This window comes from Electrona antarctica, assembly GCF_951216825.1.
Source record: "Electrona antarctica genome assembly, chromosome: 10".
Lineage (NCBI taxonomy): Eukaryota > Metazoa > Chordata > Actinopteri > Myctophiformes > Myctophidae > Electrona > Electrona antarctica.
In genome coordinates this window covers 5,680,743-5,695,372 of record NC_136791.1, presented here as the reverse complement: position 1 = coordinate 5,695,372, position 14,630 = coordinate 5,680,743, and the positions used below count along the sequence as shown (strand labels likewise).

General features: G+C 43.9%; 1 protein-coding gene across 1 annotated transcript in view; it reads right to left on the bottom strand.

Moving 5' to 3' along the window:
• plpp4 (phospholipid phosphatase 4) overlaps positions 1 to 14,630 on the bottom strand; it is a gene marked incomplete at both ends in the record, with an annotated part of 123,931 nt that overhangs the window by 19,050 nt on the left and 90,251 nt on the right. The window contains 2 exons of the mRNA XM_079511791.1: positions 10,910 to 11,034; positions 12,178 to 12,241. Of these exons, the coding sequence (XP_079367917.1) occupies positions 10,910 to 11,034; positions 12,178 to 12,241 (189 nt within the window). The remainder of the gene's footprint in view (positions 1 to 10,909; positions 11,035 to 12,177; positions 12,242 to 14,630) is intronic.

The following is a 14,630-nucleotide window of genomic DNA, read 5'->3' as shown; positions in this document are numbered from 1 at the left end:
CTAGTGGAGAAGAGATCCAGTAGAACTAAATGTTAGGAAGAGACTAGTGGAGAAGAGATCCAGTAGAACTAAATGTTAGGGAGGGACTAGTGGAGAAGAGATCCAGTAGAACGAAATGTTAGGGAGAGACTAGTGGAGAAGAGATCCAGTAGAACTAAATGTTAGGGAGGGACTAGTAGAGAAGAGATCCAGTGGAACTAAATGTTAGGGAGGGACTAGTAGAGAAGAGATCCAGTGGAACTAAATGTTAGGGAGGGACTAGTAGAGAAGAGATCCAGTGGAACTAAATGTTAGGGAGGGACTAGTGGAGAAGAGATCCAGTAGAACTAAATGTTAGGGAGGGACTAGTGGAGAAGAGATCCAGTAGAACTAAATGTTAGGGAGGGACTAGTGGAGAAGAGATCCAGTAGAACTAAATGTTAGGGAGGGACTAGTGGAGAAGAGATCCAGTAGAACTAAATGTTAGGAAGAGACTAGTGGAGAAGAGATCCAGTAGAACTAAATGTTAGGGAGGGACTAGTGGAGAAGAGATCCAGTAGAACGAAATGTTAGGGAGAGACTAGTGGAGAAGAGATCCAGTAGAACTAAATGTTAGGGAGGGACTAGTAGAGAAGAGATCCAGTGGAACTAAATGTTAGGGAGGGACTAGTGGAGAAGAGATCCAGTAGAACTAAATGTTAGGGAGGGACTAGTGGAGAAGAGATCCAGTAGAACTAAATGTTAGGGAGGGGCTAGTGGAGAAGAGATCCAGTAGAACTAAATGTTAGGGAGGGACTAGTGGAGAAGAGATCCAGTAGAACTAAATGTTAGGGAGGGACTAGTGGAGAAGAGATCCAGTAGAACTAAATGTTAGGGAGGGACTAGTGGAGAAGAGATCCAGTAGAACTAAATGTTAGGGAGGGGCTAGTGGAGAAGAGATCCAGTAGAACTAAATGTTAGGGAGGGACTAGTGGAGAAGAGATCCAGTAGAACTAAATGTTAGGGAGGGACTAGTGGAGAAGAGATCCAGTAGAACTAAATGTTAGGAGAAGAGATCCAGTAGAACTAAAAGACAAGCCATTTTATTTTTGGTTGCGCTCCGAATATAGCAGATCTGCAAGCTCACAGCGCGTTGTGAACTTTTTTCAGCTATTTTCAGCATGCAACCAAGTGTAAAATCAGCCAACACGACGCCATCAAGGCACTGACAAAATACATTTTAGTTGACTAAATCAACTGTAGATTTAGTCGTTTCCAGATGACTAAAATATGACTAAAACTAAATGAAGTTTCATTCCAAAGACTATGACTAAACTAAAATCAAAATGTGCTGTCAAAATCAACACTAGGGTAAATGCAGTAAGCACCCCTCAACACTAGGGTAAATGCAGGGTAACAAGACAACTCACCCCTTTTCCGTTTTCCTCCCGGAATTTTCCCCAGTGAGGGGTGGGAGAGGCTGGACAGCAGACGGCTGGACTTTGAATTTCTCTAACTATAAACATTCACGACAGCAGACAGCCTAAGTACAAATATATTTATGAAAAGCTACTACAGTGAAGTCTGTTCACAGAAGTTGTTGTAGGCTATGTGGGTATTAAAGTAGATAAGACGCGTCAAATGGAGTCTGTACGGCTGGAGATAAACGGACACATGACGTCGGTGGGAGAGCAGATTTTGTGTGTTTCTCTAACTATAAACATTCACGACAGCAGACAGCCTAAGTACAAATATATTTATGAAAAGCTACTACAGTGAAGTCTGTTCACAGAATACAAACAGCCAATAGCATATTACAACGTTATCCCCCTCACTGGGGAAAATTCCGGGAGGAAAAACGGGCAGGCACCGGGGTGAGTTGTCCAGTATTCAAATGCAGTAAGCACCCCTCAACACTAGGGTAAATGCAGTAAGCACCCCTCAACACTAGGGTAAATGCAGTAAGTACCCCTCAACACTAGGGTAAATGCAGTAAGCACCCCTCAACACTAGGGTAAATACAGTAAGCACCCCTCAACACTAGGGTAAATGCAGTAAGCACCCCTCAACACTAGGGTAAATACAGTAAGCACCCCTCAACACTAGGGTAAATGCAGTAAGCACCCCTCAACACTAGGGTAAATGCAGTAAGCACCCCTCAACACTAGGGTAAATGCAGTAAGCACCCCTCAACACTAGGGTAAATGCAGTAAGCACCCCTCAACACTAGGGTAAATGCAGTAAGCACCCCTCAACACTAGGGTAAATGCAGTAAGCACCCCTCAACACTAGGGTAAATGCAGTAAGCACCCCTCAACACTAGGGTAAATGCAGTAAGCACCCCTCAACACTAGGGTAAATGCAGTAAGCACCCCTCAACACTAGGGTAAATGCAGTAAGCACCCCTCAACACTAGGGTAAATGCAGTAAGCACCCCTCAACACTAGGGTAAATGCAGTAAGCACCCCTCAACACTAGGGTAAATGCAGTAAGCACCCCTCTTGCCATGTGTTTCAGTTTGGTTGTTTTGGGGTTTTATAAATCAAAGTGTTTCCACTGAAAACCATTGTCATCATGGCTCCTCATGTTTTCTTCTGGTTATTATCTGATAGACATCAAAACAATCAAGGGTGAGAATCCTTCTTCTTTCACAGAAGATATTCATCATGCACTTTTTTCTGGATTGCCTAAGAAAACAACTGACAGATTACAACTTGTCCAAAATGCAGCAGCCAGAGTCTTAACTAGAACTAAGATGAGAGAACATACTCCAGTCTTGGCTTCATTGCACTGGCTTCCGGTTGTTTTTAGGATTGATTTTAAAATTATTTTACTTGTTTATAAAGCTCTCAATGGTCTCGCACCTTCCTACCTACATGACTGCCTGCCGAAATATGTCCCAAACCGCCACAATGGCAACTAAAAAATACGGGGAAGCAGCTTTTTGCTTCTACGGGCCGACGGCGTGGAACAAACTCCCACTGTACCTTCGACAGGCAGCCTCTGTAGACATTTTTAAAGCACAGCTCAAGACCCACTTCTACACCCTTGCTTTTAATTGATTTATTTGTCTTTTTTTTTTAAACAATGTGTTATTCATGTCCTCACTGTATTGTTTATGTCCTGCCTTTCTTTTCTTTTTTTTGTGTAAAGCACTTTGAGCTGCATTTCATGTCATGAAAGGTGCTATACAAATAAAGTTTTATTATTATTATTAATCCTACAGTGGAGCCACAAGTTACTGCATGAACTGAATATGAAATGGGCTGCCAGAAGAAAATCTCATTTCATTTGATTATTCATTCACAATTGTCGCAACAGAACAATGTGCTTTATGATTTGAGGCTATGAGTATAGATTACTGCATGGCTCATCATCTCACGACACAACAAATAAATATTAATAATATTATAATTGTAATTATAATTACATTTAATCAAAAGTGCTTACAGAGCAAGAGGACAATAACAGTAGAGAGAACAAATTAAAACAGAAGGTAAACAAATAATGGCTGTAAGGTGTGTGTGTGTGTGTGTGTGTGTGTGTGTGTGTGTGTGTGTGTGTGTGTGTGTGTGTGTGTGTGTGTGTGTGTGTGTGTGTGTGTGTGTGTGTGTGTGTGTGTGTGTGTGTGTGTGTGTGTGTGTGTGTGTGTGTGTGTGTGTGTGTGTGCTTCTGCCTGCGTGCGTGTGGGGGAAATTTTACAGTAATCATACGCTACTTAGAGATGAAGAAAGGAAATGTGGCTGATAAGATGAGGGTGAGTTTTTTTTTGTTTGTTCCATGATTTTGCAACCCATTTTTTCACCCAGTGTCAATTATCTAATGTAATCCTGGGCGCCACACTTCCTCTGCCAACCTGGGGGGGGGGGGGGGGGGGGGGGGGGGCAACGGACTGACCTCATGCTTCCTTCTATGCATGTGGAGCCTGCAAGGGAGAGTTTCCCCGGCCGGACGTAGCGCATGAAAGGAACACGATATTCCGACCAGTTCCTTTCCCCTCCATCAGGTGCCCCGGCTGGCCAGGGGGAGGTAGTTTAGAGACCAGCATGTTTTTTGTGAGGGTACCTACCCTATAGGGGACACGGGGAGAACATGCAAACTCCACAGAGAAAGGCCCTTTCGCCAACTCCGCCTTGGGTATGGGCACTGATGACGCAGAGGAGGGAACGCGCCCCCAGCGCCCACAGCGCCCCCCAGCGGGAATCAAACCGAGGACCTTCTAGCTGTGAGGCGACAGCACTACCGACTGTGCCACCGTGTCCCCCTGAGAGTGACGTTATGCTATGGGAAATCTAGACTTGTCTGATTCTCAAGCATGAACCACATTTAAATTTACACAAAAAAATCACATTCATGCTATACGGATACAATACTGTATGCTGCTTGTACAGTATGTCTGTTGAGACACTTGAGACTGTCATACTTTGTCTGGGTAGCTCAGTCGGTAGAGCACTCGCCTTTCGACCGCAAGTTCATGGGCAGAGCCATCTAATAGAAGAGTTGCGATATTGAGGGGGCAGAAAACAGCCCGGTCACGTCAGTGGTTCATGTACTCGCGCGAGCCCATAGAGGCATAGACTGCAATGCATTCCGTAAATGGTTGTCCCCATTCAATTCTTCCAGTTGTCCCCATTCAATAGAAGTCTATGTTTGTAGAAGAGGCTTTCATGGGGCCATTGGACTGGCCCCATGAAGTGAACGGAGTTTGCGTAGGAGGAGGGACCACAGGCGGACCCGTGGATTCATGACCGGGAAACCCCGTGCAGCTGGGCTTTAACATTGAGCGCTCGGTTGCACTTCCGCATTTGACCACCAAAATTTGGTGGTCAAATGCGGAAGTAGACGTTCTGAGACGGTACTTCCGGCAGTCTTCCGGGTGCTTCAAAACGCCACTGAGCAACTTCCACTGACATGAATAGCTGGGGGGGCGGAGCTTCGCGCCAGTTCAGTCTCTATCCTTTTATATACTCTATGGTTACCGGGCACCTCTATCCTTTTATATACTCTATGGTTACCGGGCACCTCTATCCTTTTATATACTCTATGGTTACCGGGCACCACAGGCACCGCCAACTCAGCACATGAGTAGCACGGCTTGATGTTGTGCGGTCTAAAGTGGTAGGTGTGGCGCTCCACCTCAGCATTCCATCTCCCAGAGGTCTAGCACATTTAAACGGGGATAGACTTGACTCCCGCTCCCTGGCTGATACCGACAATAAACCTCTCTGACTTACTTACTTACATACTTTGTATAATACGTTCGTGTCAAAAAAAGAAACATTTAGCCTACGACAGAAAGTTTGTGACTCATTAGAAATGAATTAGCTCAAATGCTAAAGAAAAACAGTTTTAAAAGTACTTTGTGTTGATTATTCCATCTACCTTTCAATTGCCTAACAGAGACAGAATTGCAGAGACAGAAGTTTGCATTAAATGTGTATTTTCCTGAACATTTCCTCCATTTCACTTTTTTCTGAAGTGACCCCTTGACCCCTGTATGAAAATCAACTTTTAACATTGGTCTGGTTGCTAGGCAACGTCTCCGTCACCCCCAGGCCCCAGCACCAGGAGTTTTTGCACACAGCCCCCATAGACCTCCGTTCAAAGTAGGATTTTCTATGCCTCGTATCTCTGAAACTTCGAGCACTGTCCGTGGTTATGATGATCCATCAGAGGATCGGATGTGATTTGTGATTGTGTCGCATCAGAAAGGTAAACAGGGTGAGCTGATGCTAATATTAGTCGATCTTTACAATGCCGGTCTCCATGCCGGTAAAGCGGAAATGAAACCTATAGTGATTAATATGCCCTGGCAGGGTTTAACTACCTTCGGCAGACAAAGAGTTAACCACCTGTGCACTGAGACTCGCAGGAAAAGGAAATCTTCATTGGCATTCTGGTATTGTAACCCAAGCTTCAGCCAAGTCATGGTCATCTGAGAAGGTGAAAATGAAAAGGGATGTCCGCACACTGTTTTCTCTGCTCCGAGGAAAATTCTTTATTGAACAACGTTTCGACCCTTGTGGGTCTTCGTCAGGTGGGTACTGTAGATTACCTGACGAAGACCCACAAGGGTTGAAACGTTGTTCAATAAAGAATTTTCCTGGGAGCAGAGAAAACAGTGTGCGGACATCCCTTCCTTTTCATTGTACGTATATATTTTTGACCAGCACCTGTAGAATCTCTGGAGATGTGCGTGCTTCCTGTTGGATCCTATCTCATCTGAGAAGGTGGGCAATTGAGTTTTGTACAAATCGATAGATTAATCTGATACAATAAAGGAAAACAATAATGAATCAATCAATCAATCAATTTGATTGATTGATTGAAATATGTATTAACCGTTTGCAGAATTACAGTACATTTCAGCACAAACTCAATACAAAGACTGTTAACTGTGAGTGGACGACCCAATAAAGCATTACACTTGTTTACAAGAGGGTCCACCATGTTCAAATCATCAAAACATTTAGAGACGTAGGCTACAAATAGACACTTCTATACAGCCAACGAACAGAACAGGAATTCATCATAAAGGAGGTAAAAAAGGGAAAAGAAACATATACAGTGAGGGGAAAAAGGGGTGCCGGTTTTTTATCAATCAATCAAATGTTACTGTCATAACACAAATACAGCGTAAAAGGGAGGTGAAATTTGGACAAATATTGTAGACCCTTAACTGGGTACGCAATTCCGTCCTGGCGGCGATCCTACTTTCTAGTATTGACTGTAAACACTGGCCAAAAACAAGCAGTCAAGGGTTTATGGTTTAAAAAGAAAATCTATTTAGCAATAGTTTTTAATGGCTGCTCAGAGACGAGGTTTAGATTAATGTCCGTTGTGTTGAGAATGAATAACAAGTGGGCAGTTATGACTGTCTGTCCCAGCTGAAGCTTATTGGTATATCTGTTTTGCTTTATTTTGCTTGGTTTTATTGCTGTCTGGTTACGGGTACACTGTGTATGGGTGGGTTTGTTTTTCACTTTCTACATTCTTGTCTTATCCAATTTCTGTTACGCACGCACTTACCTACAGGGAGAAATAAAAAATCTAATCTCAGAAAATCGAATCCGCTGAGCTTTGGAATGCAATATATCTGAAGACTGATGTCAGGCCTGAGATAAAGCATTTTGTCTTGGCTGCCTAAGAAACAGTCAGTGTCCTACTGTAATAACTGTATAGCTTATCACACCACATACTAAGTAAATAATAAGTACAAAAATAAGTAAACAAATAAGAGAGACATGCCCATTACTGTATGTCCTTCTAACTGAGGGCACTATTTTAGGGAAACTTAGGTGGTCTTTACACGAGAACGGTGTTCATAGAAAACGGCTAAATAAAGTATCGTTTGCTGGTGTCCCTTTAGACGAGAACGGTGTTTTCAGGAGGTGAAAACGCAACAAAGTGAAACCACCTCCCAGAGTGGAAATCTTTGAGAACGCCGTTTTATCCCCTCTCCGTGTAAACAGGCAAAACGGTGAATCCGCAAAACGTATGACATCATGGCTCACGTTGGCTCACAGCGCATATTTATTACATTGATGCAGAGCCATATATGATATAATGGAGTTCCTGAACAAGCCTCCCTCCTCGCCTACAAAGCGCTGCTCATCAGCGATGGTGAATGTAAAACCATGATGTAAATAAAAAGCCTTGTGATAGGCGGCAGCAGCGTTTATGTAGCCTAATTATTATAAATATATATATATATAACCATCCCTGGCGCGCTCTGCCTGTATGCTCTGGGCTGCGGCCACAACCACGTTGTGTTCTGGAATCATTAAAAAAAAAAGAGGCCTTATATGCGGCGCAGTTAGTGGGACGGTGCACAGATGGGATATAATATGGTGACACAGACAATATTGGTATTTTCATACCATTTAGTATGGTTTGATTAGGCTGAATATATTCTTATCAGAGGATGTGATGCATGTGGATCAAAACATTGTCACAGTACATTGGACTAAGAAAGGCTTGATAACAGCCCACTGGACTGGAATTAATCACATGTCCAGGTTGAGAGAGAGTCATACCAAAGTGAAACAGATGGGCATAATATATAAAGCAAGTCTGTGTGATTTTGGAGACATTTGCACATTTGTGTGCTGAAATTGTTTACTGTACTTTACTTTACGTCAATCAAACCTCAACAACAAGACTCCACATTATTGCACTTCTCAAACAATATTGCACCCATCACCCACATTGCACCTGCCCATCGTGATTAACCTGACTCCGCCAGATGGGGCAGCAGAGAGTACACTGGGTTCCCCCCTCCTGCTCCCATCTGGGAACTCTCAGGCAGACTTGATGCCCGGGCACAAAACGGCCTGGCCAATCAGCGACAGCTAGAGGCGGGATCAAGGAAGCACTGTGTATGCCTTGATCCCGCCTCTAGCTGCCGCCGATTGGCCAGGCCAAACATTTTTCTTTCTCTCCCCAGGTGGAACTACAGTATTTGGTTGAATAACAGTGCATTCAACAATAATGACTGTGCAAAATACGCTGTCCAAGCTACTAAATACCTGTGCAAAATACACTGTCCAAGCTACTAAATAACTGTGCAAAATAAGAAACAGAGGACCTCTCTGTTACACAATCAATCAACAGCTCTCTCAATCACAGGCAGATTAACTACACAACAACATGAGGCCATTAGAGCTGGCTTGAAACTGTGTGTGTGTGTGTGTGTGTGTGTGTGTGTGTGTGTGTGTGTGTGTGTGTGTGTGTGTGTGTGTGTGTGTGTGCGTGTGCGTGTGTGCGCACGCGTGCGTGCGTGCGTGCGCACTTTCGCACAACTACTCCAGTGCGTAGTGCGTCGTTTTTTAACCTTTTTTCAATATAACATTTGCAGCAGCATTTTCCACAGTGACCCGCCGGCCGTAAGAACACACTACAGACATAGACATTTGCAGTTCAGTTGTCACAGCGGCCCAACCGAAGCTGGGCATAGCACCCCTCAAAAAAGAGGGTGATTTTGTGTGTGCATCATGTTGTTTTTCCAAGAAAACAAAGAAGGGGGGGGGGGGTGTAAGGAGATCAAGCCAGGAAAGAACAAGAAGCTTGTTGCACAAACAGCACACTCGTAGGGTCAGAAAAGATGTCCGGTCAACCCATATGAAGTGTTCAGACACCCATTTTCAGTGTGAGAGTGATGTTGTTTTCTTTTCAGAGTCGCAGAGGTGGCATCGGAAATCTTCCAAAAACGACAGAACTGTATTCCATGCCATCATTCACAACCCATAAATGGTAAATGGTGCATTTATATAGCGCCTTTATCCAAGGTGCATTTATATAGCGCCTTTATCCAAGGTGCATTTATAAAGGCGCCTTTATCCAAGGTGCATTTATATAGCGCCTTTATCCAAGGTGTATTTATATAGTGCCTTTATCCAAGGTGCATTTATATAGCGCCTTTATCCAAGGTGCATTTATATAGTGCCTTTATCCAAGGCGCTTTACAGAGATTGTGCATTACATTCACCCATTCACACACACATTCATACACCGATGGCAGCGGAAACCATGCAAGGCACCAACTAGCACATCGGGAGCAATTTGGGGTTCAGTGTCTTGCTCAAGGACACTTCGACAGTAACTCTGGGGGAGCCCGGGTTCGAACTGGCAACCTCACGGTTACCATCCAGCCACTCTACCCCTGAGCCACCGCTGACCCATGTGTAGTAAAAGCTTTGACAATGGCCCAGGGATCCTGGAAGGTGTCAACTCTTCACAGACTCAGGGTTTCTGTTCCGAGTTTCCATACACGAAGAAGAGCGACAACGACCTCTACTGCAAAATGTTAAGGAATGGACAGGTCATCTCAGCAGCCTGTCAGCCAATCAGCATAACAATCTATAGAGCGTTGCAGTCCCGCCCCCTTTCCAGACCCGGAAAATAATTCCCCGTTAATTTTCCTCATAGACTTTTCAAAAAGTATTTATTTAAAGACGTTTACGCTGCGGACAAAGCTAACTCGAGTTGTGACAAATCATGACAACAAACACAATGTTTTGGGCCAATCAAATAATTAGAAAGAAGAAAAACAAAACAAAACTTATTTCTTCTTTCTAAAAACACAAACATTGCGTAACACAAACATTGAAGACGAAGGTGAGGACGCAAATTCTGATTGGCCGGAATGAGATGAATGTATGATGATGTACGATGATGATCGCCCCTCAGTTCACACGGGTGTGATTTTTACTTGTAAAACTGTGATCATTGTCATCATTGTTGCTAAATATTTTGAGTTGTAAATGCTTCACTTGGACTTCCTGATTCACATTTGATATGTGTATACTCTCTCTGATTAATTCCACATCATCTTCTAATCTATTCAATACAGTGTATGTGTATAGTGTGATAACACAATGTCAACGTTGAATGAAAGGGGAACAGTATTATATACTGTAACAAATATTGTAACAGATGGCAATGCCTATATCCTTCCTTTTTTGTTGTCCAATACAATATACTATAAACCGTGATGTCCAATGCAGTATTGTAGGTAAGTGTAAATGCAAAACGAGCTGTATCTTTTTCTTCACTAGGGTGAGCATATATTCCTGCCCTGGAGGTCATTGACCGATGATCTCTCTCCACAGTATATACACCTCCACATAGTACCACCAAGCAAGACAAGTAGCTGTTGGACAGGAGCAAAACCAGCATGTTGAATTATTCAACATGCTGCAGGACTCAAGATGGATCAGTTGTTTGGTGAGATGTTCTGAAACACACACACGACGCACGCACACACACACACACACACACACACACACACACACGCACACACACACACACGTCCATCCTAGAGGAAGCTGGGCAAATAGCAAACAGCCCACATGCCGTTAACGTGTCTGCCTCTGATGTGTGTCTCAATGTGTGGCAATGTGTTCTCACTGCTGGCAGCCGTGCAGTTTGAATGGAGTGACTGTTAACTCACAGGAGGAATGGCTGCTTGGGAAGCTCTTGCGTCCCTCGGCCACCAGATCCGGCTCTCCCGTGCAGATCATCTTGGCGTTCACCTGTCCGTCTGGGAAGCAACGCTGGAAATAGTCTGGCCTGGGCCTGGGAGATAAAAAACACAACAAAAAAAGACTTCAATTATGTTTGACACAAATTGTTCCCTTCTGTTCATATTCATGGATAAAACATGAGATGGAGTTTTCCTATTATGCTCGGCCATACTACACGTCAGAAATTCCAATCAGAGCCACAAACTGGGCATTGAGTGTGACTGTTTGAGACTATTCCAGTGGTTCTGTCAATGTCCCCTATACCCATTTATTAAGCACACAAATTCTGAGTGAACATTTGGCGAAAATAGCAGCTATGCACTGTGAGCTTGTATTTCAGCAATTTTCAGTGGTTATGAAGTTTAAATGGTTATGTCATTATATAGTCTTATATCTGTTGCATATTAATTATCTGTTTGAATGTATGCAATGTCCTATGCTAGTGGTTTTAAAACTAGAGATTTTTTGAAAGCGGTTAAAATATAATTTCTTAGGCTGTACAATTTGACTCTGCCTGCACACTCTAATCACCTCTGCACTGATTTATTGCAAAAGGTTGATGTTTTGGTCTCTCAGGCTTCGTACACACGTACACAACAAATGTTCGGTCCGTGTGGGATGTCTGATTGCTGTTTGATTGCTGCTCCAATTAATTTTCAATGGGAGTCACATGGTTTGACCAAACATTTTTGTTTGATGAGGGGGGAGCAATCGGCAATCAGCAATCAAACACAAATGTTTGATCAAACCATGTGACTCCCATTGGAAAAGCATTGTGGTGGCCCCAAAGAAACAAAAACGACCAAACATTGCTTGATTGGTGTTTGGTACGTGTGAACTAGGCCTCAGAAGAGAAAGAGAGAGAAAGGTCCTTGGGGCCCAAAATGTCAACCTTTTTCAATAAATCAAACATCTTTTATTCAATTAATCAGTGTATAGAGCTTAGAGATCATAGTGTGTGGAGGAATTCACTTTTTTTCGGTTGAAATTGGATCTTTGGGGGATTTGATTCCCCTGCGCCACAGAAGAGCCAGCGCGCACACACACACACACACACACACACACACACACACACACACACACACACACACACACACACACACACACACACACACACACACACACACACACACACAGAAGAGCCAGCTAGCGCAAACCGTGTGTGTTGCCTTCAATTACCCTGTGCATACTGTACCTGCCAACAATCAACTTGATAGTGTTTGTGAAGACTCCATTCAAGGCCAGAGCCAGGGACACAGCTGGATGGGAAGGACAGATTAACACAATGTCATTTTTACACACGTCAGTGTTTGGCTTCAGAGTTATCGTTGCAGAGAGACGGCATGAGGCTGACGCTGCATTTTACAGCACACTAATTCGTTTCACAGATAATGCATTTTGACCTGAGATCAGATTCTAAAAATGTCTTCTACAACCTGACAGTTTTCTGAAAAAGCTATGTTTCTGTCAGTCGTTCTTCGATTTTTCAAAAATAGCAGACCTACAAGCTCGTAGCGCGCCACTCGGTGGCGCGCTATGAGCTTGTAGATCTGCTATTTTTCAATAGCTAAAGCATAACATAATGCTAACACAAAAAGGGCTTCCCGCCCAAAATGGGTTAATGCATGAAATGCTGCTGGCCAAACATTTAGCTCAGTTGTGCCATGCAATGAAGTTTCTGGTTCTGTGCCAGAACTCTTCGACATAATGAGCAAATAAAGCATCCAATTACAGGCTTCACGGGATTCGTCGCGGTAACTGGGAGGATTGGAATTTAGACACGATTGACGTGTAAAATTGCTCTCATTATTTCTCCGCATTTTACGGGACGGAGGCATATAGTTGGCTGACGCCTTTAGGCTATGGCTGATTTCGAAGGGGGTTTAATTGCACTGTGTGTCGCACGCTGAAAATACCAGACCTACAAGCTCACAACACGTTGCGCTGTGGCACAATGTGAGCCACGTGTAGATCTGCTATTTTCTGTGCGAGTACAGTTTTGGCACACAGTATAATTCAAGCTTTTGGATCATGGTGGAAGAGTCACGTTTATCACCTCAGCCCCCCCCCCCCCCCCCCCTCCCCAATTTACACAGGGGATTACAGCTGTCTCCCATGGAGCCTATTAATGCTGCTGCCTATTCATAACCCGCTCTAAATTAGATCCCACTGAGAGCGAACTGTGAACATCAACCAGGAATGATGTGAGTGAGGTGATAAATGTCCTCATTAGCAACCTCTCTCTGCTGCTTATGGGAAGGGAAAGGTCCAAGAAGTGTCTGGACTCCTCTCAGTGGTGCCATAAGAAACAGACGGCTACCTTATTAGAGCTTGCTCTCACTGCACACAAAGTGCTGCTTCGTCAAATAACACTTCTCCATTCATACTTTGTCTGTATTGTACTTAACCATGTCTGTCGCTGGTTGACAGCTTGGTGTTGCATTGAAAGTGTACTGTACACTACAGGCATTTGAATTATATGCAACTATATTCCCACTGTGGCTTGTGATCGATCAGACAGTGTCTGCCCTCCGGATTTAAAACCCAGCAGTCTGTAGCCTAGCCCATTTTGGGGCGGGAACCCCTTTTGGTGTTAGCATTATGTTATGCTTTAGCTATTGAAAAATAGCAGATCTACAAGCTCATAGCGTGCCACGAGCTTGTAGGTCTGATATTTTTGAACCATCGAAGAACGACTGACATAGAAACATAGCTTTTTCAGAAAACTGTCAGGATGTAGAAGACATTTTTAGAATCTGATCTCAGGTCAAAATGGGCTAGTAGAAGTGCCTGCGCCCTATGTCCCCATGCGTCCCTATGTCCCCATGCAGCCTTATGTCCCCATGTCCCCATGCAGCCCTATGTCCCTATGTCCCCATGCAGCCCTATGTCCCCATGCTGCCCTATGTCCCCATGCAGCCCTATGTCCCCATGCTGCCCTATGTCCCCATGCAGCCTTATGTCCCCATGTCCCCATGCAGCCCTATGTCCCCATGCAGCACTCAGCCGAGCAGTGTCGGTGACTTAGCGGCTTATTAATTTGTGCATATTCGATGATGCTGAAATGAAAGCTCAGAATGAGATTTGAGCAGTTAGCCCATAGACTGAAATAGAGCAGTTAGCCCATAGACTGAAATAGAGCAGTTAGCCCATAGACTAGATTTGAGCAGTTAGCCCATAGACTGAAATAGAGCATGAGTTCTCACAGAGCTTTCCCTTTAAGCTCCGTTGTGGACAGGCTGATTAACTCGACTGGTTGTGTTTTCTCACACAGACCAGCGAGTCATTAACAGTGACACTTACAGCCTCTGGATAGGGGTATAGAAAACATTCTCTTTTAAGTTTTAAATCAGTAGTGTAACCAATATGGTCCATTCTGAATAGACCCCGGCCAGCTCACTGCGTGAAAAGAGGAGTTAACGGGCAATTATGGGCACTAGATTTGCCAGTAAACCCCAAGTTTAGCAGCCATTATACAGTAATATACGGTAATATACAGGTGTGATGGTACAATTTGGGAGTTTACGGGAGTTTGTTGGAAAGTTTAACGGGAGTTTCCTGTAATATACACATCCGTATTCCATGCTTTGTGCGCAGTGCAGCCTGTGACCCGGTCTGGCAACCATTTTGGGCGGGAACCCTTTTTGG